General features: G+C 42.6%; 1 protein-coding gene across 1 annotated transcript in view; it reads right to left on the minus strand.

The window, feature by feature from the left end:
- Positions 1 to 2,660: 2,660 nt before the first annotated feature.
- Positions 2,661 to 23,199, minus strand: part of TMC2 (transmembrane channel like 2) — a 55,241-nt gene continuing 34,702 nt past the window's right edge. The window contains exons 12-20 of the mRNA XM_056857059.1: positions 22,027 to 22,206; positions 18,510 to 18,662; positions 14,063 to 14,191; positions 11,685 to 11,752; positions 8,620 to 8,859; positions 4,702 to 4,827; positions 4,295 to 4,373; positions 3,539 to 3,659; positions 2,661 to 2,722 (exon numbers count right to left, since the gene is read on the minus strand). Of these exons, the coding sequence (XP_056713037.1) occupies positions 2,661 to 2,722; positions 3,539 to 3,659; positions 4,295 to 4,373; positions 4,702 to 4,827; positions 8,620 to 8,859; positions 11,685 to 11,752; positions 14,063 to 14,191; positions 18,510 to 18,662; positions 22,027 to 22,206 (1,158 nt within the window). The remainder of the gene's footprint in view (positions 2,723 to 3,538; positions 3,660 to 4,294; positions 4,374 to 4,701; positions 4,828 to 8,619; positions 8,860 to 11,684; positions 11,753 to 14,062; positions 14,192 to 18,509; positions 18,663 to 22,026; positions 22,207 to 23,199) is intronic.

Consider the following 23,199-nt stretch of genomic DNA (forward strand, 5'->3'; position numbering starts at 1 on the left):
AACTTAGAAACTTAAGTTTGGCCCTTCAAGCTAAGTTAGTATTTCTGTATCACAGATGGATGGTGATCAGACAACACCATGGCATGTGAAAAGTCACTTAGCATTTGTAGGTAACATGAGATTTGAGTCAGGAGTTTCTTTTCAAATCAGCTCACTCTTTTAGCTACAATGACATCTGATGGTGAAATTTATTTGTGAATCTTACACTTACTAAAGAAACCATACCTTTTAGGATCCTCACAAAAGGCACCTTCACTCAAGTTTCCATGAACTGTAAATGTATATAAATTTAATAACCTAAAAACTACAAAGTTGACTGAATCTTTAATTGGTTAGCCCTAGTCTTGGATTTCCTTTGGATAGCGTATTGTGCCAGTCAGGAATAGTAGCTGTATCAGTATTATTGGTCTAGACACGGTGAAAACATGGTCGCTTTAGCCTCCTTTATTCCCTGTTTCACCCAGGATTCAGCCAAGATCGAACACATGCGTTTTCACTGAACGTGCATTCGATACTGGCTGAATCCTGGCTGAAACAGGGAATAAAGGAGGCTAAAGTGACCGTGCGTTTTCGCCCACACACATCAAGAATAGTCTCTTGTTTGTTCAAGAGCTCATATCTCTAAGAAGAAAATAGAGAAGCCGGATGGGAGAAGTGACCTCACAAGGTAAGTTGTTATCACAAACGTAAAGGAGATGTATGAAACTTTCAGAAATACCCTTACCAGGATATAATGTAATGAGTACACATGCTCCTATACCTAGAATCTCTTTTCAGTCTTGATTACTCATTTTTCTCACTTCCTGTCCCATCCTTCCCTATGGATGAGGTCCAGATTTTGGTTGGTTGGTATGAGGCTCCCCAGGTCTTGGAGTAGGCGGCCGAGTTGCTGTTGCATGAGGTGATGCCAGCAGGGCTCCTTTTCCAGCGTCAGGATTGTTTCTGGTTGTGGTTGCTTCTGCTGCAGGATTGTGTGTATTGTTAGGCCCTGGGTTGCTGTCTTTTAAAGAGAGAGCAATGAAGCTAAATTAACATACTTTCCCCAAGATGATATTTGTTGTATGGCAAAAATGGTCAAGAACACACTTATCACTGAACGAAAAAGGGGGAAGAAGCCCAACCTTAAAAACCCGAAAGCTGAGTACCCAAGGTTGGGTGGAGAAGATAACATTATTTAACAGAAAAATATTTTTATTTTAAGGAGCTTATATCAGGTTAAAAACATTAAAAATGATAAAACAAGGCACATTAGCAACTCATAAGGTGGATAGGCTTAAACCACACTGACCGTATGTGTTTCAGCCTACAGGCCTTCATCAGTGGTCAAATAAAAACATAATGCACACACAAGTAATATACAAATGTATGACTGTATATAGATAGATAACTTTATACAAGCTTAGGCATGTGTATAGGATGTATAATAAATTTCAAATTAGAAGTCCCTCTAGGTAGAATACCTGTACATTCTACACTGGGCTGTATTGGTTTTTCACACAAAGTGTGCATGCAAGTATCAACCTGGTAAAGCAGTTGATTTCTTAGTAAGAGAAAGGTAGGAGCCCCATGGCACAGAGTGGTAAGCTGCACTACTGTAGTCAAAGCTCTGCTCATGACCTGCATTCGATCACGACGGAAGTCGGCTTCAGGTAGCCGGCTCAAGGTTGACTCAGCCTTCCATCCTTCCAAGGTTAGTAAAATGAGTACCCAGCTTGCTGGGGCTAAAGTGTAGATGACTGGGCAAGACAATGGCAAACCACCCCGTAAACAGTCTGCCTAGTAAACATCGTGATGAGACTTCACCCCATGGGTCAGTAATGAGCTGGCGTTTGCACAGAGGACTACCTTTACCTTTAATAGTATCCTATGCATATACGGTAACTGAAGTAGGGATGCCTACTGCAGCATACATAAGGGATTATTTTTTATTTAAGGTGCATTTTGTGTATATAGTGCCTCTTCTAGGAGACTTCATTATTGGATCTAGGGGTTACCCAGGTATTACAATATCCCATAATGATGATTTTGTGGTTTTGCAAAATTAATTTTAGCCCTATCAACTTGAGCCTGGCCCTAACAGCATGACCAAAACGAGGTTAAGTATGCCACCTGACAGAGCCATGAAATGGGCATGTGTAACCTGACAAGGTTGTCTATAGCCCCACTGGAACCCAGACCACAACGGGCTTTGTCCCATTATAATATTGTGTGTGGGGAGCTCTGGGAAGTAATATAAGAGAGGGCCTTTTGCTCCCCAGTGGGATAATACTAGTTGTTGATGTTATTGCTTGACCAAGGCTGCATTTGCTAATGATGTGGGGCTTTTGGAACCCCCAGTCCCTAGTCAGCAATACTGTGTAGTAGCACACTAATGCTTTTACATTAGGTTAAAGATAGAATCATAGAGTTGGAAGGGACCACTAGGCTCATCTAGTCCAACCCCCTGCACCAATGCAGGAAATTCACAACTACCTCCCCCCACACTCCCAGTGATCCCTACTCCATGCCCAGAAGATGGCCAAGATGCCCTCCCTCTCATGATCATAGAATCAGCATTGCTGACAGATGTAGAGACTGAGGACTTAGAAACTGATTCTCATCACTGATCTCATATATAGAGAGAATGTTGACTCCTACTGCAGCTCATATCTCCTTGGGGCTCAACTTTGGTTGTGGTGTGCAGCACTTGCATCAGTCCCTGGCCCAAGGATCCTTGGTCTACCTGCCAAAAGGAAAGTGTAACAGATCCACAACAGCACTCACAACAATATAGAACAATGTGAAAGTTTATAAGGGTGAAAGAAGTGCAAGGTGAATAACATATACAATTGAAATACAATCAAACACGGATACAAATCAACAGTAAAGTACCAGCATAACTAGAAGACCAATGGAAGGATATCAAAATCACCAACAGCAAGTAAGTCCAAAATTATTGTCCATAAGAGGTTATTTCTTCTGTGATTATAGGTCAAATAACCTCTTATGGACAATAATTTTAGACTTACTTGCTGTTGGTGATTTTGATATCCTTCCATTGGTCTTCTAGTTATGCTGGTACTTTACTGTTGATTTGTATCCATGTTTGATTGTATTTCAATTGTATATATTATTCACCTTGCACTTCTTTCACCCTTATAAACTTTCACATTGTTCTGTATTGTTGTGAGTGCTGTTGTGGATCTGTTCCATTATCCTTACACCACTGAGCCTTTAGTTCTATCCAAAAGGAAAGTGTAAGCAAACATGTTTACTTCCCCGAACCTGGGAGGGGGAGGGGGAGGAAGGTTGGGTTGGTTGTCTCCCTCACTGTCCCCTGTCCAGCATCTTCCTTTCTTAACAGCAATCACAATAATGAAAGAATGGGTGCTTCTTGGCGCTCATCTTGATTAGAGATGTGTAGTCAAAAACGTACTGAACAGCTGGACATTATTCCTATATTTGTTGGTTGAGGAAGGGGGAAATAATCCTAACTTGGTCTCTTGTCATGGCTCCATTGAAGAACGTTCTTTGAAAGCACTCAAATGGCCTTGTTTACCTTGAGTTGGGTTGGGCTCATCAGGAGTCTTTGAACGTGGAACAAACAGGTCTTCTAAATCTTGTATGGCAGGATTGGTGGAAGCTTTGTTATTTTTCTTATTTTTTTCTTCTTCACGTTGCTTCAGAGAAAATAGGAGGCATATTATTAGTTTAAAAATAGTTAGACCTTTGTTTTGGAAAATAGGTCTTACATCGAAGATTTAGTTTTATTTAATGCTCCTGTAATTTGAGTACTTTTTCAGAATGTGAAAACAACCTGAAATGTGGCTGTATTTGAACTTACATTTGCCATTTTTAAAGTTTTGAATCAATTTTATAACATTCTGTCATTATGACTCTTTTTGGTTTTTAAAATACCTAGCAGAAAGTAGCCAGAAAGTGATGAACAAAGATTTAAGACTGTCATTTTGTAACTGCTAAATGAGTGTGTCAGTGAAGCATCTTACAAAATTTGCTAGTAGTTAGCCACACTTGATGCAATTCATAGAAATGACTATTCATCAATCTTCAACTCCAGTCACTTCCCAGAAAATGTGGTTACAAAAAAATGATGCTGTAACTTGATCAGCTGCATTTAATGTTAAAATTTCTGAATAAATAAATAAGCATAGCAAACATTTGTAATTATTGGCTATTTTGTGTTTTTCAGTCATGTGGTTCAAAATTTTAAACAATTACATGTACAACTTGAAGTGAAAAATTCAAGACTCTGGCTTTTTCATTTGCAAGTTAATTTGATAAAATACAAACATACCATTTGCATTTTCTTCTTCAACTCTGCATTTGCTTGTTGATATGCTTCAGCCACTGCATTCAGGTAATATATGGCAAGACTACAAAATCAAATGTCAAACGTTTTTTTTAAAAATCTGATCTTTTCAAATATATACGCAGGCATTTTAAGTTCATTGCCCGATTTAAGAGCCTTGTACTGCAATTTGTACTAAAGACATTTTTAGTAATTGCAGGGTGTAATTTTGGAAGACTTATTACAACCAATTTATGAAGACTCTTGTATGTAAAAACTACATATAGCATACTGAGAATTAGCTTTGAATCACAGTTTGAAGTGGCAACTTAGTCAGAAAAGCTGTACATAACACCTGGCTAAAATCTCCTAAGCATTTAACACTCCAACCTTGTTTTATTGGCAAAACTTACACCATAAGCAGAATTGCAGGTATAATCAGTCCCGGGTTTGCCACATAGCCAAAGAGCTTGGCTACAAAGGGTGGGAAATCAGATTTGATGGTCTCTTGGATGACATCATACATTTTCTTTTTTCCACTGGAAAAAGAAGAGGAATGGGTAATCATAAAACTGTCAGTAGTCATACTGAATAGTTCTATAGAATATATTCCAGAGTGTTTGTTGGCACACCTCATGTTCAGAAAGAAGCTTTTCAGAGGTACTCACCTGTGTACTTCTATGGAGTATCCGAAGGCCTGAGAGTCTTTGGAGTTCTTACACTAGTTGTACCTCACCACTAAGCTGTTGTAGTGCACTGTACATGGGTCTGCCCTTAAACCAACAGTAGAGTGGTTTACTCATGGGACACATGCCATGAATAGAACGACAGCCATGAGCAGTATGATTGCGGCACAGATATAACAGAGGGATGGGGGCTCCTTGGCGCGGTCAGGCCTGATATAATTTTTTTTCTTTATAATAATCTAAAGTTTTACATGCAACCTGCTCTGACTTGAAAAACAACTGTATATTTATCCTTGTACGTTTGTATAAATTTTCTCAGACCACTGAGGAAGGCCTCAGGGCTCAAATGTGTCTGGTTACAGTGGTTTACGTGTGTTACTAAACTGTATATTTTTATATATGTGGTGGTTTTAATACCTCGATGAGGCTTTGGTTATTAATCTCTTTATGAATTTGTGCACACGACAAAGACATTACTATTTTGTTATTTCATGATAGCTCAACCTTTTTGGTTCCTAACAGTAGTATAATGGAACATCACAGGACGTCACTTGTAGTACTGTAGTCTATCGCAGTGTTTATTGTACTTCACCTCCATTTTTACTAGAATAGCCTCTTATCTTTGTAACCTCCTTTTCTACATTATGATATGTCCTGTCTTAGGCAGTTTTTAGCTTGCAGTGTTTTCCAGTTCTGTAATCCTAGTCCTACTGCACTGTGTATTGGAGGTCTTTGCTGTCTGAATTGCTTTCATATTTTGTAATCTGCCTTCAGCCCTGGCAAGAAAGGCCGGCTATAAGGGAAATTAATAATAACATGTCTGCACATATCAATATAAACCATTTAAGAACAAGGGAATGGTTGGTTACAGCCACTAATAGGCCATCTGGACTTTTTAAGGTAGCATCCCTATTGCTGTCCTTTGTATCCCAAAAGCCATATGGGCGCCCTCTGGGATGCCGTTTTAAAAGGAAAGATAACTGCATGTAAAGAGGGGTACACTGTTTCTCATTTCTCAAAATTACGTGAGGAGATTGCTACTGACATTGCTTATTAACAGAAGAACGATCCAAGACCATGAAGCTAAAGGAACAATTTGTTCCGCACTGGCTCCACACTGAGTCAGAGTCAGCCGTGCAGTCAGAAACAGTTCCTAAATCAAATTACGGCTCATTGACATGATAATCCAGGCCACAGTACAATTTGTCCACGGCTGATTCAGACGGATGGTAAGAAACACTTGTTAATATAGTGATTGCTGAGCATATTCTGATCCAGTCAATATTTATTTATCCCTCTACCTTCTACAGTCATGATGGTTGTAACTACTGGATCGGAAGAAACTAAAACATTGCTCCAGAAAGCAGGGCTTTGTTTTTCTAAGCTGGTCTGACATTCTGCAGTAGCTTCACCTGGGCACTGTTGATTGATCTGTTCAATTTTTACCTTCCAGGTTGAGAGTGTGTTCCTCTCCTGGTTTCTTGGGGATGCTCACTGAGTCAGTATATAGTGAAAATATGTAAGACAGATATGTGCTTTGAGATGCCAGGATTGAAACGTCTAAGCGTTTCACAAGTTCAGGCTTGTCTTGATTCATGCTTCTAACGCTCCATGCATCGAACAGCTTTGAGATGCAAAATCTGTTTGACCAAGAGGTTCTCTTACTGACGTATGAAATAATGTCCAGGGTGAAAGCGGTGCCTGGAGATAGCCCCCTCCCCCCCCGTCTAGATATATAGGTGCTGATAAAGGCGATTGGAAGATCTTTGACAAGGCAAATAGGCTTTAAAGCCAATCTCCAATGAGAGCAATCTTAGTTTAAAGCCTTTCTATGAGGTGTTTGTGCCCTGACCTGGATGGCCCAGGCTCGCCTGATCTCGTCAGATCTCAGAAGCTAAGCAGGGTCAGCCCTGGTTAGTATTTGGATGGGAGACCACCAAGGAATACCAGGGTCGCTGTGCAGAGGAAGGCAATGAAAAATCACTTCTGCACATCTCTTGCTTTGAAAACTCAATAAGCTGCGACTGGACAGCCCTTTACATATACATTAAGGCACGTGCTGTTGCTTTAACTGCTGGTTACAATGGGCTTAGGTGCACCCTAATATGGATAGTACCGATCTGTGAGAAGGAAACTCTGGTGGGGAGAAGTGGAGCCAGAAATCCATTTTTGCTCTTCTATCTGGGAGAGGGCCCTGACCTGGATGGCCCAGGCTAGCCTGATCTCGTCAGATCTCAGAAGCTAAGCAGGGTCAGCCCTGGTTAGTATTTGGATGGGAGACCACCAAGGGAGTCCAGGGTTGCTGTGCAGAGGAAGGCACTGGCAAACCACCTCTGTTCGTCTCTTGCCATGAAAACCCCCAAAAGGGGTCGCCATAAGTTGGCTGCAACTTGACGGCACTTTACACACACACATGAGGTGTTTGTAGCTCATGGCCATTTGAAGACTGTCTTAACAAAAAGCTATCTTGTCTCTTTAACATCCATTTTGTTCTCTCTGGCTGCTCAGCTTGTCATTTTCCACCTTGAGGTCTGGTGTGTCACACGCTGCAGGTGCGCTCTGTCTGTGACACTTCCCAAGGTGCTTTCCCAGAGCTGAGCTAATTAGCTCATGAGAAACACCTGAGCAATGAGATGGGAGGGGGCACTTGCTCATCTTCCCCTGGAAACTCAGATCCAGCTTGAACTGGCCGGAAGCACCCAGAAAGTCCCAGCCAGACACCCCCGTGATTGGATGCTAAGTGTCACCTGTTCTTGGCTCGCTTTTCCATAAGTTTCAGTATCCAGACGTTAGCTGTTCCCTTCCTCTATCACCTTTGCATCTTGTTGTGCTGTTGCTCAGAACCACGCTTTGCTCAACAAGGCCTCATGCCTTAATCACCACCGATACTGTGTAACATCTTTGAGTAAGTATTTAGCTAGGCAGATTTCTTATTTTCTTTGTTGTAATCAGCCGCTGACCTGTAACCTGTGTTTTTAAACCTTTTTTTTTTTTTTGCTTAATTTTATATTCAAGAAAAACTCTTCTGCAATATTGGTGAGTTTACTAGTCCAAACCCTGAACTGCTCAGTTGCGTTACTGGGAAAGAAACCGGGGCTCTGTTTTTACGCATACATTAATGAGCAGGCACCAGGATGGACAATTTCTGGTGTGACTTGCAGGCGAACTAGGGTTGCCAACCTCCAGGTACTAGCTGTTGATCTCCTGCTATTGCAACTGATCTCCAGCTGATAGAGATCAGTTCCCCTGGAGAAAATGGCTGCTTTGGCCATTGGACTCTATGGCATTGAAGTCCCACCCCCAAACCCCGCCCTCCTCAGGCCCCGCCTCAAAAATCTCCCGCCGGTGGTGAAGAGGGACCTGGCAACCCTAAGGCGAACAGAATGTCTCTTCACATGTCATTTGGTGAGATGGGAAGGAGGAGGTAGCTAGAGTTTTCTTTGTTATGCAGGAGAAAGCTGCATAGAACTCAGCAGGGCTAACCTCTGGGTAAGTATGCATCAGCTTGAGCTTCTAGAATGGCAGGAGACTTAGTACGCAGTACAATACCAAATTAAGCAGGAAATCAGTCACAAGTAAAGTATGCATTTGTTACCTTGTCTAAAAATACATGCATTTCTTTCTCCGCCCCCCCTCCCGAACTACCTGAATGGCCCGCAGTCAAAAGACGGAGGAAGGGACATAATGGTGTAAGCCACAGGCAACAGGCTTAGGAACAGGATCAATAGCAAGAGTCCCATATAGAAATTGTTTGACTTGGAGGCCTTGAACACTCGCTCATGAGGGACATTGCTGCTCATAACAGCCCAGCTCTGGAAATACATGGATGTGAGTAAACGGAGAACATTGATACCAACCAGTCCTGGTGCATAAAAGGATCCCATCCTGTAACCAAAAAGGAAAGGGGGGGGGGAGAAAAAGAAATATAAAACATTTTTTATGAAGACTGAAACAGTATCGTTCAAAAAAAAAAATCTGGGAAAGTATTAACGATGGACTAAAAGAGGTTTTCCACTGGGAAGATGTGACTAAATGAGCATGTGGTACTATTATTATTTTGTTAAAATAAGGTTTTCAAGTTTGCCAGATCAGACTGTTTGGGGCAGACATTTTGCAGCTTGTGGGGAGTAGAGGCATGTTTGATGATCGCCAATAGTAAATGTTATTCCATATTACAGGGCAAAAGTTGCAATCTTGCTAATCATACATGTGGGAAATTGATCATATGATATCTTTTTCTTATATGGCCAGGATGCCTAGGGCATGGCAGAAGCCATGAAGGATTACTTTCCTTCGCTAGAATCTAGAAATGCAACCTGGAGAGTTGGCTTGTTGAATGTGATACTGCCTGTGGTACATGTAATTTTTTAATACATCAGATCCTGCCTATAATATCAATATAAAAATACATGTTCTATGTAGCTGCAACCCCTCTTCTGCCTCTAGTAGGCCTAAAGGCTCTATGTCCATTACTGACGCAATTGAAAGAGATTGTGACTTGCTCTCTTCCATCCCTGTTCTCCTAAACTTGTTACCTTGACCTCACTCCTTTGAGCTCTGCCGAGGTTCCTCCTGGCATGGTCAAACCAGCAGCCATATTCTTGTGCTCCCCTCTGTCCCTTCTTGAAAGGGAGGAAGAGAAAGTTCCTTATCAGAAAACTGGACCCTCTGCATTGGTGAATTTTGCAAAGGTCATCTTTCCCCTCATAAGCTTTGCCCATCTCTCTTTATATCCTGCACCCTTTGCGTCCTCTCTTATTGCTACAGTATTTGCCAAAAGTGATTCATGGGAATGACAAAAAAATCATGGCAACCTGATTTATCTGAAATGTTTTCTGCATGCAGTTTTTGGATTTTTTCATGCAGAGTGTACATGGCAATGCTAGTTTCTCTGCTCATTTGCTGAGGCTGTATTATTCACCTAATACGTCTTTTTATGACTATGAATTCCTCCTCCACAGATTGTTTTCCTTAAAAGAAAAGAATGGGAATATTTCTGGTAACTGAAACTAGAAACCATAATTCTGTTCTGCTTTGTCTGTCCATAGCAGAGCAGGGTTATAGTGTCTAGTTTCTGCTATTTGAAGTATTCCCATTCTTTTCTTTTTCCCATTATGTTTCCTTCTACTGCTGGAACATGCCTCTTGTATCAGACCAAAATTAATTGTGCCAGACTCTGCCATTAGTGGAAAAGAGTTGGCTTCCAACCCAGAAGCAACACGGGTCATGTTATTTATTCCATAGTTTACAAATAATGTTCAGGGGTTCCCCAGAAGCTTATTAAGTGTTCCTCAGTGATAAAAGCAAGGAGGGCAGAGGAAACTTCCTTGAATGACAGCTTGCCAACCACTACTGAGCGTCACTTCTGTCATGGAGCTGCAGAGGGATATTAGGTATTATGAAGTACAAATGAGGGACCCCTGAGGACTTGCAGAGAAGGGACATCCTTCCTTTGCTGGTCTCTGTGGCTCCCCCCCCCCCTCCATACAGCTCCCTACTGAAATGTCATGATGTAAAACTGTGAGATCTTGTTTGGTGATGTTTGTGCCCTTTTTCGACTCCCTCCAATCTTATGACTTTTAAAAAAAAAAATGAAATTATTATCCCAGATTTGTAGCAACATCAACCCTGGCCCCATTCTGTATATTTTTTGATCCACATTCTGGGGACAAGTTTAGAATTAGATATCAGAACACATTTCCTATGAGGAAAGGCTACAGGGTTCTCAGATGAGGAAAAATTATGACTAATGGTGGAGTTGGTGAATACATATAAAATTGTGCATGGGGTTGAAAAGCTGGGTTAACGTCTTACCAGTGTTGAGGCCACATCAAGGCTTGGCCTCTATTTCCTGTTTGGCCATCCAGGGAACAGTGTGGAACAGGATGCTGGACTACATGGACCACTGGTCTGATCCAGCTGGGCTTTGCTTACATGCTTTATATGTTCGTAAAAACATTAATAAGTGGATACTGTGATGTATTCAGCTTGCATAGGTTCACAACTAAATCTAATGTGCTTGACCAGAAAGTAATAGGAGGGAAATGGGTATTCTAACAGCCAGAATTGTTTGCATTAAGGTCGGATTTTTTAATTGACATGGAAAGGATGCCGTTAGGATATTAAAATAACCACTCAAATGAAAAATTCTGAACATGTATGGGATGGATGGCCCAGGCAAGCCCAATCTCATCAGATCTAAAAAGCTAAGCAGGGTTGGCCCTGGTTAGTATTTGGATGGGAGCCAAAACCATCAAAACAAAGGGGGCTACACCCAACCCATGAAACAGGCTAGGAGCCTCAAAGGTTGAGCCACAATAATTAAAAATAATATTACAAATATATATTTATTGTTGAGTGCAATTGCGCTTTAAAAGAGTTAAAAACATAAACCTCAAAAGGTAAACTTCATACACATGAGGAATCACACCAATTCCTTCAAGGATCCTAGTACTTGAATGGGAGACCACCAAGGAAGTCCAGGCAAGCAGCGGCAAACCACTTTTGTTCATCTCTTGCCTTGAAAACTATACAGGGTCACTGTTGGTTGGCTGTAACTTGATGGTACTTTCTGCCACCACCACGGGACATGGGTGTATGGGTAATTGAAAGAGTTACATTGACAAATTCTGCAGCTTCCCGAGCTTTGGTGCAAAACTGGAGTGATTTAAAACGTAACAAAATAGTTGTTAGATAAAAATATACCTTACCAGATCATTCCTTGATTGAAGATCAAACCAAGCACATTACCGCTAATGTCAAACTCTGCATAAGAAGGCTATGGGGAAAAAGGAGAACACGGCTGAGAACTAAATGTCAGCTCTTGGGGATAAACTTAAACCTCTGAAGAAGTGAACACTGGCTCCTGAAAGCGCATACCCTGCCAGCAATTTTGTTAGTCTTTAAGGTGCTGCTGGACCCTTGTTCTTTTCTGCTGCTAGTGACAGACTATCATGACTACCCATCGTGATCTAGCTCTTGGGGATGACTGCAAAGAATTCAGGGAAGAAGTGAATACAATTCTCAGTCTACTTTACATGGAGAATTCATTTCTATTCGCTCACTGCACTTTGGATTCTTTGAATAAGGGATAAGATTATAGCAAGAGCCCAGTAGCACCTTAAAGACTAACAAAATTTCTGGCAGGGTATGGCTCATATCCTGCCAGAAATTTTTGTTAGTCTTTAAGGTGCTACTGGACTCTTGTTCTTTTCTACTGCTAATTACAGACTAACATGGCCGCCCATTCTGATAGGTGAATGCAAAACCTAAGTCGTTAACTCTACCTGATAATAGTTGTGCAAAGCATTAAATAGAGAACTTTTTCCTAAAAGTGTCACACAAATGACTCTATGATCACTTCATGATACTCCTTCCTTTTTGAGTAATTTAAGGAACAATATCTTACCAAACTACTGCAGTGTATTCTCCTACTGTGATATATTCTTTAACCTGATTATCAAAATGTTCAGTGTCAAGTTAAGGTGGGTCGGGCCTAGCTAATACTTGGATAGGATTCCACCCTGGAATGCTACTTTTGTTCTCAGAGAATGCCCCCAGTGGCACTCAGCATGTGTGTTTCCAAACCTGAGCCAAAGGGCAGACCTGTGTGCTCCTGGCCTTTCTCCACTGGAGTGGTGGCTTGGGGAGTTTGTCGTCAGCATGTGCGCACATTCAGCGAAGCTAGGGAGGGTGTCATGAGTAACTGAATCCTCTGCAGAGGATGCCCAAAGGTCAGCAGAGGATGCCCAAAGGTCAGCAGAAGCATGCATGGCTGCCTGGCATTCCTGCCTGCCTTGGTTGTCTTGCATTTCTCCATCAGGAAACACACTTCTCTTATTTTGTTTCCTTGGTGCAGCAGATCCATTCTTTTGCCATCTTGGCCTCCTGGCCCTTCCTGTCTATCCCTGGAGCCATACCTGAGGGTGGGAGCTTGGGTTGAGGGCAGACATCTGACCTTTTTCAGGACCTCCTGGTCTGTTGGGCATCTAGGCATGGAGGAGTCCTGGTACCTCTCTTGGGAGCCTCCTCTCTCTGCAGCTGTGTGCCCTGGATCAGTATGTTTGTTTCAGAGACCTACACTGTCTGCTCCAGGTAGGCTTTCTCCGTATGACACATGGGTGGAGACTCTAGCATATGTGCTGAAGCATTCATCAAAGCCTGGAGGAGCTGACTATCCCCAGCTGAACACGCTGGGTTGAGTTGGCCGAAGCCCTTCAAGATGTCATGATTTCTCTGTCTCTCTGCGGGAGCTGAAGGGGGCTAGCAGATCTCATATCCTGCAGGACTACTACTTTGCCTTCACTTGTGCAGTACTTTTGTATTTGTAAATAAACTGATTTTTTTTTTTTGCTGCTTAGAGAAGAAGAAGAAGAATTGGTTTTTATACGCTGACTTTCTCTACCACTTAAGGAAGAATCAAACTGGCTTACAATCACCTTCCCTCCACCTCCCCACAACAGACACCTTGTGAGATAGGTGAGGCTGAAAGAGCTCTAAGAGAGCTGTGACTAGCCCAAGGTCACCCAGCTGGCTTCATGTGGAGGAGTGGGGAATCAAACTCGGTTCTCCAGATCGGAGTCCACCGCTCCAAACCCCTGCTGTTAACCACTACACCACGCTACACCAGAGGTAGGGAGTAAGTAACAATATGCTTATTTTCCCACATGAAATGATGTCAGGTATAAACTATCCAAAATCTCAGGCAGAGACTTTATGCCAAGTTTCCCCCAGACTGCCTGTAAGTACAGGCGCTCCAGAATGAATCGGGCTTTTACTTGGAAAGCGCCACTAACAGCTGATCTCCTTTGGGAGAATTTATCCATCCTGGCTAAACATTTAAGCCACACTGGATGGCGTCACTGGTGTGTGTGTGTATGTTGCACTACCATGGGGTCCTTCGTTTTGGGTATTTAAAGGAATGGCACATCTATAACCCCAAACTTATCTCCCCTTTTGTAGTCATGGCAACCTTGCTTCAGGGAAAAAAACATTTAAATGAAAAAAACTGCCAAATAGACTTAAAATATGGCCCCAAGTATTTGTTAAAAGAAAAATGAAGTGGCTCACATAGAAATCATTTACTCACAAATCCAGCCTCTAGGTCCCAGCACCAGCAATAATTCACAAATCTGACAAAGCAAGCACGGACAAAATCTCCCACTAGTATAGTTACATATGTCACGAGTATATCAGACACAGTCAGCCTCACAAATTCCTGCAACAGAAGCAATTGAGAAGTGTTAGCGGGTGTCCTTTATTCGGTGTTTTCTGAGTGTATCCCCTCAGTATGTTTATTTCATGATATAACAAACACTAAAAGAAATATTTAGGAATCACAGCTGTACCATTAAAGCAGAGTTGTCTGGCTTTTTGAATCTGTTGTAGAATGAATATTGCTGGGACTGGGGATGCATGAGTGGATACCTTGCAGCTGAAACCACTTTTTGAGGGGTAGAGCCTTTTTGAGGGGTATTATCCTTTTGCCTTTGTCTAAATTGCAGCACTTCTGAATGGCTCCTTAAATCCCCAAAGGCCCAGCAATGCTCATTTGAGGGAAGATTTAAAAGGAAGTATTGGAAGCCGCCTCATTAGCAGTATACCTGTGTTTCTTACATACTGCAGCTTGTTTTTTATTATCTATATCCATTGTAAAACAAAGAAAGGCAGTGTCTCAGATTGCAAACTGTAACATGGCTTCCAGTAGAGTGCAGTGTAGAAATGCTTTTGGGTGAGGATCGCCATCTTTGTATCTGTCAGTTACCCATAAGGCACGCAGGGTTTTTTGGGGGTGCTTCAGGAGCCCCATGGCGCAGAGTGGTAAGCTGCAGTGCTGCAGTCCAAGCGCTGCTCACGACCTGAGTTCGATCCCAACGGGAGTCAGTTTCAGGTAGCCGGCTCAAGGTTGACTCAGCCTTCCATCCTTCCAAGGTCGGTAAAAGGAGTACCCAGCTTGCTGGGGGTAAAGGGAAGATGACTGGGGAAGACACTGGCAAACCACCCCGTAAACAAAGTCTGCCTAGTAAACTTCAGGATGTGATGTCACCTCATGGGTCAGGAATGACCCGGTGCTTGCACAGGGGACCTATACCTTTTTTCAGCATAAAAAGAGAGACATGAGAAATCAGCACCACCTCGGGAGAATTTGGATATTAGTTACCAAAATAACCTGAACACTACAAACTTATTTCTACTAATTTAAGGTATTTCTATTCTAACAGGCTGACATACAGTGCTTTTTTGGTTTTAATTGTGCCGGTACTCACATATAAGGTTGCACCAATTCCCCCCTCAGGACTTAGGAGTGTACTGGTAGGGTTGCCAACCTCCAGGTGGTGGCTGGAGATCTGCTACCAGTAGGGTTGCCAACCTCAGTACCGGTAGGGGTGCCAACCTCCAGGTGGTGGCTGGAGATCTGCTGGAGATCAGTTCGCCTGGAGAAAATGGCCTCTTTGGCAGTTGGACTCTATGGCATTGTAGTCCCTCCCCTCCCCAAACTCCACCTTCCTTAGGCTCCACCCCCAAAATCTCCACCTGGAGCTGGCAAACCAGTGAGTACTAATACAAAAAAGGTCCTGGTAATGTAAAATAACATAATACCATATAAAATAACATAGTTTATGATGTCAAACCTTAGAAGGTACACTGTCCAATCGCTTGACTGAAAAGCCTTCTTTTCTTATAGACCCTGGGTCTCCAGGCAGGGTGATGAGGAGGCAGTTTCAGTCAATTTTAGTATATTTTCCTTCTCTAACTGCCACAGGAAATTTTGCTGCCTCGGGCTATAGTCAGGGCTTTTTGCTAGTATTGTTGCTCTTGGCTGCATTCGTTCATTTGCTTTATGTCTGTCCCATACCCCTACATCTCTTCATTGAAGGGCCGTCGCTTAGAGGAGGGCAGGGAGCTGTTCCTGCTGGCAGTAGAGGACAGGACTCGCAATAATGGGTTTAAATTGCAGGCGGAAAGGTTTCTTGATCAGCAGGTGTGTTCTTAAAGGCTGAGGTCTAGTTTTCACTAAGGTGATAAATCCTTTGTTTGGGCTGTACCACTTGTTTATAGATGAAGACCCACATGATTGATTTGCTTTACAGTCAAAATCCCTTGCTTATTCAGAACAAAAAAACCCCGTCAAAACTATTTTTTCTGACACCTAACCACCTTAAACTCTTGCTAAACAAAAAGGCGGGGGAATAAATATTTGAACCAAATATGTGCAAGGATGGAATTATTTGGTATGGAGCAGCATTCTTTTTGAGGTTGCCAAAACTAGCCTGAGATGTTCCTGGAGATTTGGGAGTGGTACTTGTGGAGGAGAGAATTTGGGGAGGGGTTTGAGGTTGGCAACCTAGTTCTACTGTGTGAGCCCCCACTTACAGTGTGAATATGGTTGCCAACCTCCAGGTGGTGGCTGGAGATCTGCTGTTACAACTGATCTCCAGCCGATAGAGATCAGTTCACTTGGAGAAAATGGCCGCTTTGGTGATTGGACTCTATAAAGTCCCTCCCCTCTCCACACCCTGCCCTCCTCAGGCTCCGCCCCCAAAATCTCCAGGTATTTCCCAACCTGGAGATGGCAACCCTAAGTGTGAAGCAGTATTATCCAGACACATTAAAACTAGGCCCATGTCTGCTTCTTCTGTCTCTTCCATGTCTTTTTCTTCAGGCAAGAAGAACTATACACAACATTATGTTGATAAATACTCTTCTCAAACATGTTTCTTGGTTAATACAAAGTTGGAGAGGATGGAATTTATGCCTGTTGATTTCCCCCCTGCACTTGTTTGTCTCCCTCCTAAACTCCCCTTAAGAGCTTCATGGCAAACACAGAGTTGGGACCTCTGCCTTTACTTCATAACAAGTAGATCCGCCTTTAACATTTAGGTCTCCCCCCCCCCTTTCCAATTGCCCTTTTCTTTTCATCGTCTTCAAAGTTCCTTTTTCTCAAGTTTGTTCTCTAGTTGGACAGGAAAAGGATTCATTGCCATTACGTGCCTTACCTTTCTGCGGTGACCACTAGATGTCTCCTGTGTTTGTTTCATAGCCTGCCTTGTAGCTCCAGCTATTCCTGTAGTCTCCTTGACAGACATATCTAAGGATGCACTGCAGCATATTTTGGGAGAGCTGGCTGCGTTAGTACATTTGCTTTGTGTCTGTCCCCTGCCTCTGCATCTCTGCATTGAAGGGCTGTCACTTAGAGGAGGGCAGGGAACTGTTCCTGTTGGCAGTATAGGATAGGACTCGCAATAATGGGTTTAAATTGCAGGTGGAAAGGTACCAGTGGGATATTAGGAAAAATGTTTTTACAGTAAGAGTTGTTCGATAGCGGAATCAATTACCTAGAGAGGTGGTGAGCTCCCCCTCACTGGCAGTATTTAAGCAGAGGCTGGACAAGCACTTGTCAGGGATGCTCTGATCCTGCATTAAGCAGGAGATTGGACTAGAGGGCCTGTATGGCCCCTTCCAACTCTCTGATTCTCTCTGATGCTTATTTAATTTTCCTCCATTAATATGCACTGTGTTATAGTATGCAATAGTAATTGGGAGGGAAGAGTTGATTTGTTCACCAGGCACCATCTTTGCTAACATTAAGTGCCATGTGAAATATTTTTATCTGGTTTTGTTGCTATTTTATTTATTTCCTTTCAGTGGCTAGTGTTTATTTTGGGGTGAATTCTGTCTAGTCCAAGTGAAGCTACTCCAGCTTAAGGGGGAATCTCTGGCCTCCCACTGAGGCATATTGTGCTCTCTGAAATCATGCCCAAGAGCATGGCAGGAGTGAAGTGGAAGTGTGCAGTGGGAGGACAAGATTTGCAAAAAAAATCACCCTTCTTCTATAGGCAGAAGCACATACTGCTTTCATACTCATACATAGTAATAGGGAATATGATGGCATGAATTAACTTGATCTTGGTGGCCAGTGACACATCCTTACACTTTGGAATCTTTTCTAGCTCCTTCATGGCTGCCCTTTCCAGTCTCAACCTCCTTCTGATTTCTTGGCTGCAGTCCCCCTTTTGGTTGATGGTGGAGCCAAGGAATAGAAAGTCTTCAACAATTTCTATTTCCTCATCGTCAACCTTTGTTCATACTTCTGCAAAGACCCTAGTGCAAGCAGAAATCTTCTGGTGGATCCAGGCTTTTTCTTGGTAAATTAAAAAAACAACCTTCAGGCAACTTTCCACTTTAGCTATAATCTGGCTAGCTGGATGACAGGGCTTGCCTGAGTTACATTTCCACTGTATTTCTCTCCTGGAATAATATATAAGAGCAACAAAAGGTGGGTGAGAGAATGCTTGATTTGTATTTGATTACTTATTTGGGCCCTTTTGTTTTCTCAGAAAGTTGAAGGAAATGCACAGTGATCTATGAGATCGGTCCACAGAATGACAGAAAATGTGGAGGCCGTGCAATGCAATTCAAAGGAAAATGAAATGTTTATGTGACTGAAAGCATTTCTGATCTTGTTGAAATGAGAAATACCAACAGGGTACCATTGCAAAAGGAAAGGAAAAGAGTCCTCTCCCATAAGCACTTACTATTCCCACACTTGTTTCCCAGCAGGGTCCTCGGGGCATATCTGCTGGGTCCATATGAAGTGGTGTAACAGCACTTGAATTGCCTGCAGATGAGTTATGGTAGGTTAAGATGGTCCATTGTGTCACGTTCTTGATCACACCTTCTTCCTTTAGCTAGAACCAAAGAGACATTTACATTGTAATTTTTGTTGTTTTCTAAAATGTATGCCAGAAGCCTTTGCAAGCATGTGCAAAATATTAGTACAAATATTTTAAAAATGTAAAAATTGGGGACTTGGTAGGACAGACTGAGGAAGGAGTCCCAACGGTGTTGACCATTGATGAGAAAGAGAATCAATTACCTCTCCTCTGATGGAATGTTGAGATCATGATTTCGGATAGTGTGGCTGACAGTGGAGGTGAAGATGGATGTAATATTACATTAAGAACCACAAATAATAATTATGCATTCTGGAGACCGCTGAAAAATTTCTCCTTCCTCCCATAATTGATGAAATGGCCCTGCTATGTTAAAAATCCATTAATGTTCTGTAATGGGAGCAAAATCTCACAGAACTCTTGAATCTTGGGTGGAAAATGCATGGCTCTTTTGTTTTGCAATTCTCCCATGAGTGTAGCGAATCTCTGTTGTCTAAATGCACGGTCGTCCCCTGCCCGCAGGACCAACCCACTTCTGTTGCGAAATCTCCCCTGGTTTTCCAATCCCAGTTTTGTCCCGATTATAAATAAAGAATCGCTGCAATTGCGAGTGCTTGCTGGTGCGTTTCAGCATGCGGGTTGTCTCCCCTTCCTTCTGGCACTCCCCCATTCCACTTTCCTCCTACCACTCCTCCATTTCCCTCTTGGGGGAAGCCTGGAACATGTCTGCCATTGCCCAGAATGGCCGCACATCTCTGGAGTGCTCCTTCGTCCTTTTTTTTTTTTATGAAATGTTTTTGAACGGTATGTCAGTATACCAATGAAATGGATTGGTGGTGCTTCAGTTTTTTAGAAAACACAGCAGTAACCAGAAACATGGAAGTGGAGCGTTGTGGCTGGGAGCTTTGCCATGCCTCCCCTATATACTCACACACACACACCCCTCTTGCTGCAGCAGAGGATGGGGCACAGTGAAGGGGTGCACACACACATATAGACACACACACCCCTTGGCATTAGGTCAGCTCTTAACTGGCATCAGCCAATCACAAAGCACTGATGAAAATGATGACCATGCCCTACTGTCCCGCTGCGCATGGGAACATTCCTCCCTGATCTTTTGTGGGATAGATGCAGGACAGAGTTCATCATGCATTCCATCTTTTGATTGCAGGATAGAAAAGTGTGATACATGACAAGGACAAACCAATGACATCCTAGCCATGCATTAACGGCCTTGGTAGGTGCTTGGGGAATTGACTGGTTTGGTAAAGCTTCAATCTTCTTTTTAGTCTGTAGTCGTTTGTTCTGCCTTGGGTATGTTGCATCCTTTGGAAGAGTTACTTTGGGATTTAACTTGCAGGTTCTCTTCAACTAGATCTTATTCCCTTACTGCCCTGGCCTCCACTCCGTAGAATGGTCTCCCTGAAGAGGCTTGCAGACCATCCGCCCTTTCAGCCTTTTATAAGACATGCAACATAATTATTTTCCAGGGGGAATCTGGAAACTGCATATAAATATGTTGGTTACTTATTATATTCAGTGGGTCATTTGGTAATTCAATTTTTAGTAGTTGTGCTATGTGGTTTTCAGAATCTTGTTTTTATTGTTGATACTGTGTTTTAAATTTTTGATGTGAGTAAGGAGTATACATTTTATATTCCATTGCGAGATGTGTTTGACTTTGAGGACTGGAAAGCTGGGGTGTCAGTTTCATATATCTTGTTCGCTCCTGACTTTCTCCCCTTCCCATAGACATTAGAGCTAATTCACATGATATGAAGTCCTCATGGCCACTGCTTCCCAGGTGCCTGATTCTGATCGGGACCATGGCTCGCATGGAAAATGGAATTCAGCCTCCCTCCCTACCCTGTGCTCTTTTTCCAACCTGAAATGGCCTTGGGGAGCTGCTGTCCTTTCCAGTGGTAAACTTACATGTAATGATGGCTATGTGTGAATTGCTTTGAACACTAAAAGCAATAAATAAATGCTAAGGATGATTCTCTGCTAGATCTTTCCTTCCACTGCAGTCTCACAGCTTGCTCCATGATGTCCTACTTCCACTTCTGACCTCAGATGTTATGTGGGTAGAGTAGGAAATTTATGAGCAAGAGACTGCTTCACATTAATATTTATTTTCAACTATACATAAGGCTTTCCACAGTATTGTTATTGTGGCTCCAACTCTTCTCAGGCCACCTCACTCTCTGCCTTCTTTGGTTAACTGTCACCAGCCCTTGGTTCTAAGATGTTTGCTAAGACGGTCACATGTACATTTATGCATTGGTCTATTATTTCGTTGCCCTATTAATCAAACAATTGAGTAGATTAATTAAAAGGGCCAGCAATTATTTTTAAAGTGCAAAACTGCTCTAAGGATTGGGAGAGTTTTTTTGGTATTGTCACAGGCATTGGCCCGTCGGTGCCATTCACAGCTGGCTTTTGCTGCTAACGTGGGGGGGATCTTCTTTTCAGAGCACCGAAGAGGAAAGATACGTTTAAACTGTTAATGTAATGAGGGCGCATCTCGAAGCAGCTATTCTTCTATAATAATATTATATCTGTCTTCACTGTGAATCGATCAGAGTTGCCAGTGCTTTAGCAACATTGTGATGAACTCAGTGTTAGACAGGGAGCATGGGACAGTATTGCCGGAGTATATTAGTTTACACTGACAAGAAGATGTACAAATGACTCCACTGAATAATAAATGTGTGGTTGTGATTCCAGGCTTAAATGACTGAGATGCATGAGTATTCTGATTGACTTAAACAATCCCTCTCTGGACAGAGGGTTTCAGAAGCTTCAGGGCTTGCATATTGTACACACCACCAAACAGTGTCCCCCGAGCAGTGGAAATGAATTTGGAATAGTTGTGCTGATTATTTTTCATATCTGTATGTCCTCATTAGTTCCTTACCTATTGCTTTCAGGTTAGGTTTGGCAGTCTTTGCACCTTTTTCTTAGAATGAGAGTTGTTGGTTACTAGGCATCATAACAGAGTGATATAAGGATGGAAACTGATGTTGCTAATGTCACAAAGTCATTCATATTGCTCTAAGCAGTGATATTCCTCAGTTCCCATTTTGAGTTGAAGGATCATTTGGGATGGTTGGTATCTGTCCCCAGCTGAAGGTTATAAGTTTAGCAAACAAAATCTATTATCAGTTCGAGAAGGAAGCAACAGATACGACTTCAGGTGTAGGTGATAGTCATAGCAGTGGCAAAACGGTTGCGATGCAATCCCAAGCAGTGATACACCATTCTAAGTCCATTAAAGTCAAAAGGCTTAGAAGGGTGTGACTCTGTTTAGGATTGCATTGCTAATCTTATAAATAGCATACTTAGTGTATACCCTTTTTGCTTAGTGCCGCCTTACCTTTTCCTTGACATCATCCATTAAAGCCAATAAGAAAGTATATAGGTTCCCAAGGAAGAGTGCAAAGATCCGTCCCAGTTGCCACTTCAGCCCAATACGGGGGTGATACTCCTCTAAGGCGGCAATGGTTTCAAACAGAGGGGGGCAAAACATTCCAAGCAGAGACATGACGATTTCAACCTGCCAAATCAGGACAAGAGAATATTTGTCACAACAATGTTCGTAATAACATGCTAGATCTTGAAGAGGGCACTAGAACTTAAGAGTGTGATTCAGATCTGAGCACCACATTAATATGAAGGTTGAACAGATGCGTATATACATGAGAAGTGAAAGAGAATGATTTTTCATCTGCCCCATATGCACTAGTTAGATAGTTAGATGGAGAGCTAGCATGGTGTAGTGGTTAAGAGCGGTGGTTTAGAGCGGTGGACTCTGATCTGGAGAACTGGGTTGTTTCCCCACTCCTCCACATGAAGCCAGCTGGGTGACCTTGGGCTAGTCACAGCTCTCTTAGAGCTCTCTCAGCCCCACCTACCTCACAGGGTGTCTGCTGTGGGGAGGGGGAGGGAAGGTGAGTGTGAGTGTAAGTCGGTTTGATTCTTCCTTAAGTGGTAGAGAAAGTCAGCATATAAAAACCAATTCTTCCTCTTCTTCTTCTTCCTCCTCCTCCTCTTCTTTTTTCACAAGACGCCTGTTCATTTGCAGTGGGAAGCTTTTATAAATAAGAAACAAACCCCTCCCCACATGCAACTTTTTAATAGCCTTTCCCCCTACCCCTTCATGATTGTTCCGCCCCCTTGTAGGTGGTTCAGGCAGAGATTTTGCTAATCGAATGACAAAATCAATTCTGAGGGCCCAATGCTAGAAGAAAGATCCCACCTGGGAGTCCACACATCCGCAAGTGTGACACATTATTATTTCTGTCCTCAAGTGTTCTTGTTGAGTAGCAGCCAAATTCATAGAGTCCTATCAAAGGTCATTAGGATAGCAGCCTCCATGTTCACAGGCAGGGTACTTCTCCATGCCTGAAGCTGGAGACAAACCAAAGGGGGATGGCCACCCTCTTCCTGCTCTGCTTGTAGGGTTGCCAACCTCCAGGTACTAGCTGGAGATCTCCTGCTATTACAACTGATCTCCAGCCGACAGAAATCAGTTCACCTGGAGAAAATG

Source organism: Euleptes europaea, chromosome 11 (assembly GCF_029931775.1).
Source record: "Euleptes europaea isolate rEulEur1 chromosome 11, rEulEur1.hap1, whole genome shotgun sequence".
Classification (NCBI taxonomy): domain Eukaryota; kingdom Metazoa; phylum Chordata; class Lepidosauria; order Squamata; family Sphaerodactylidae; genus Euleptes; species Euleptes europaea.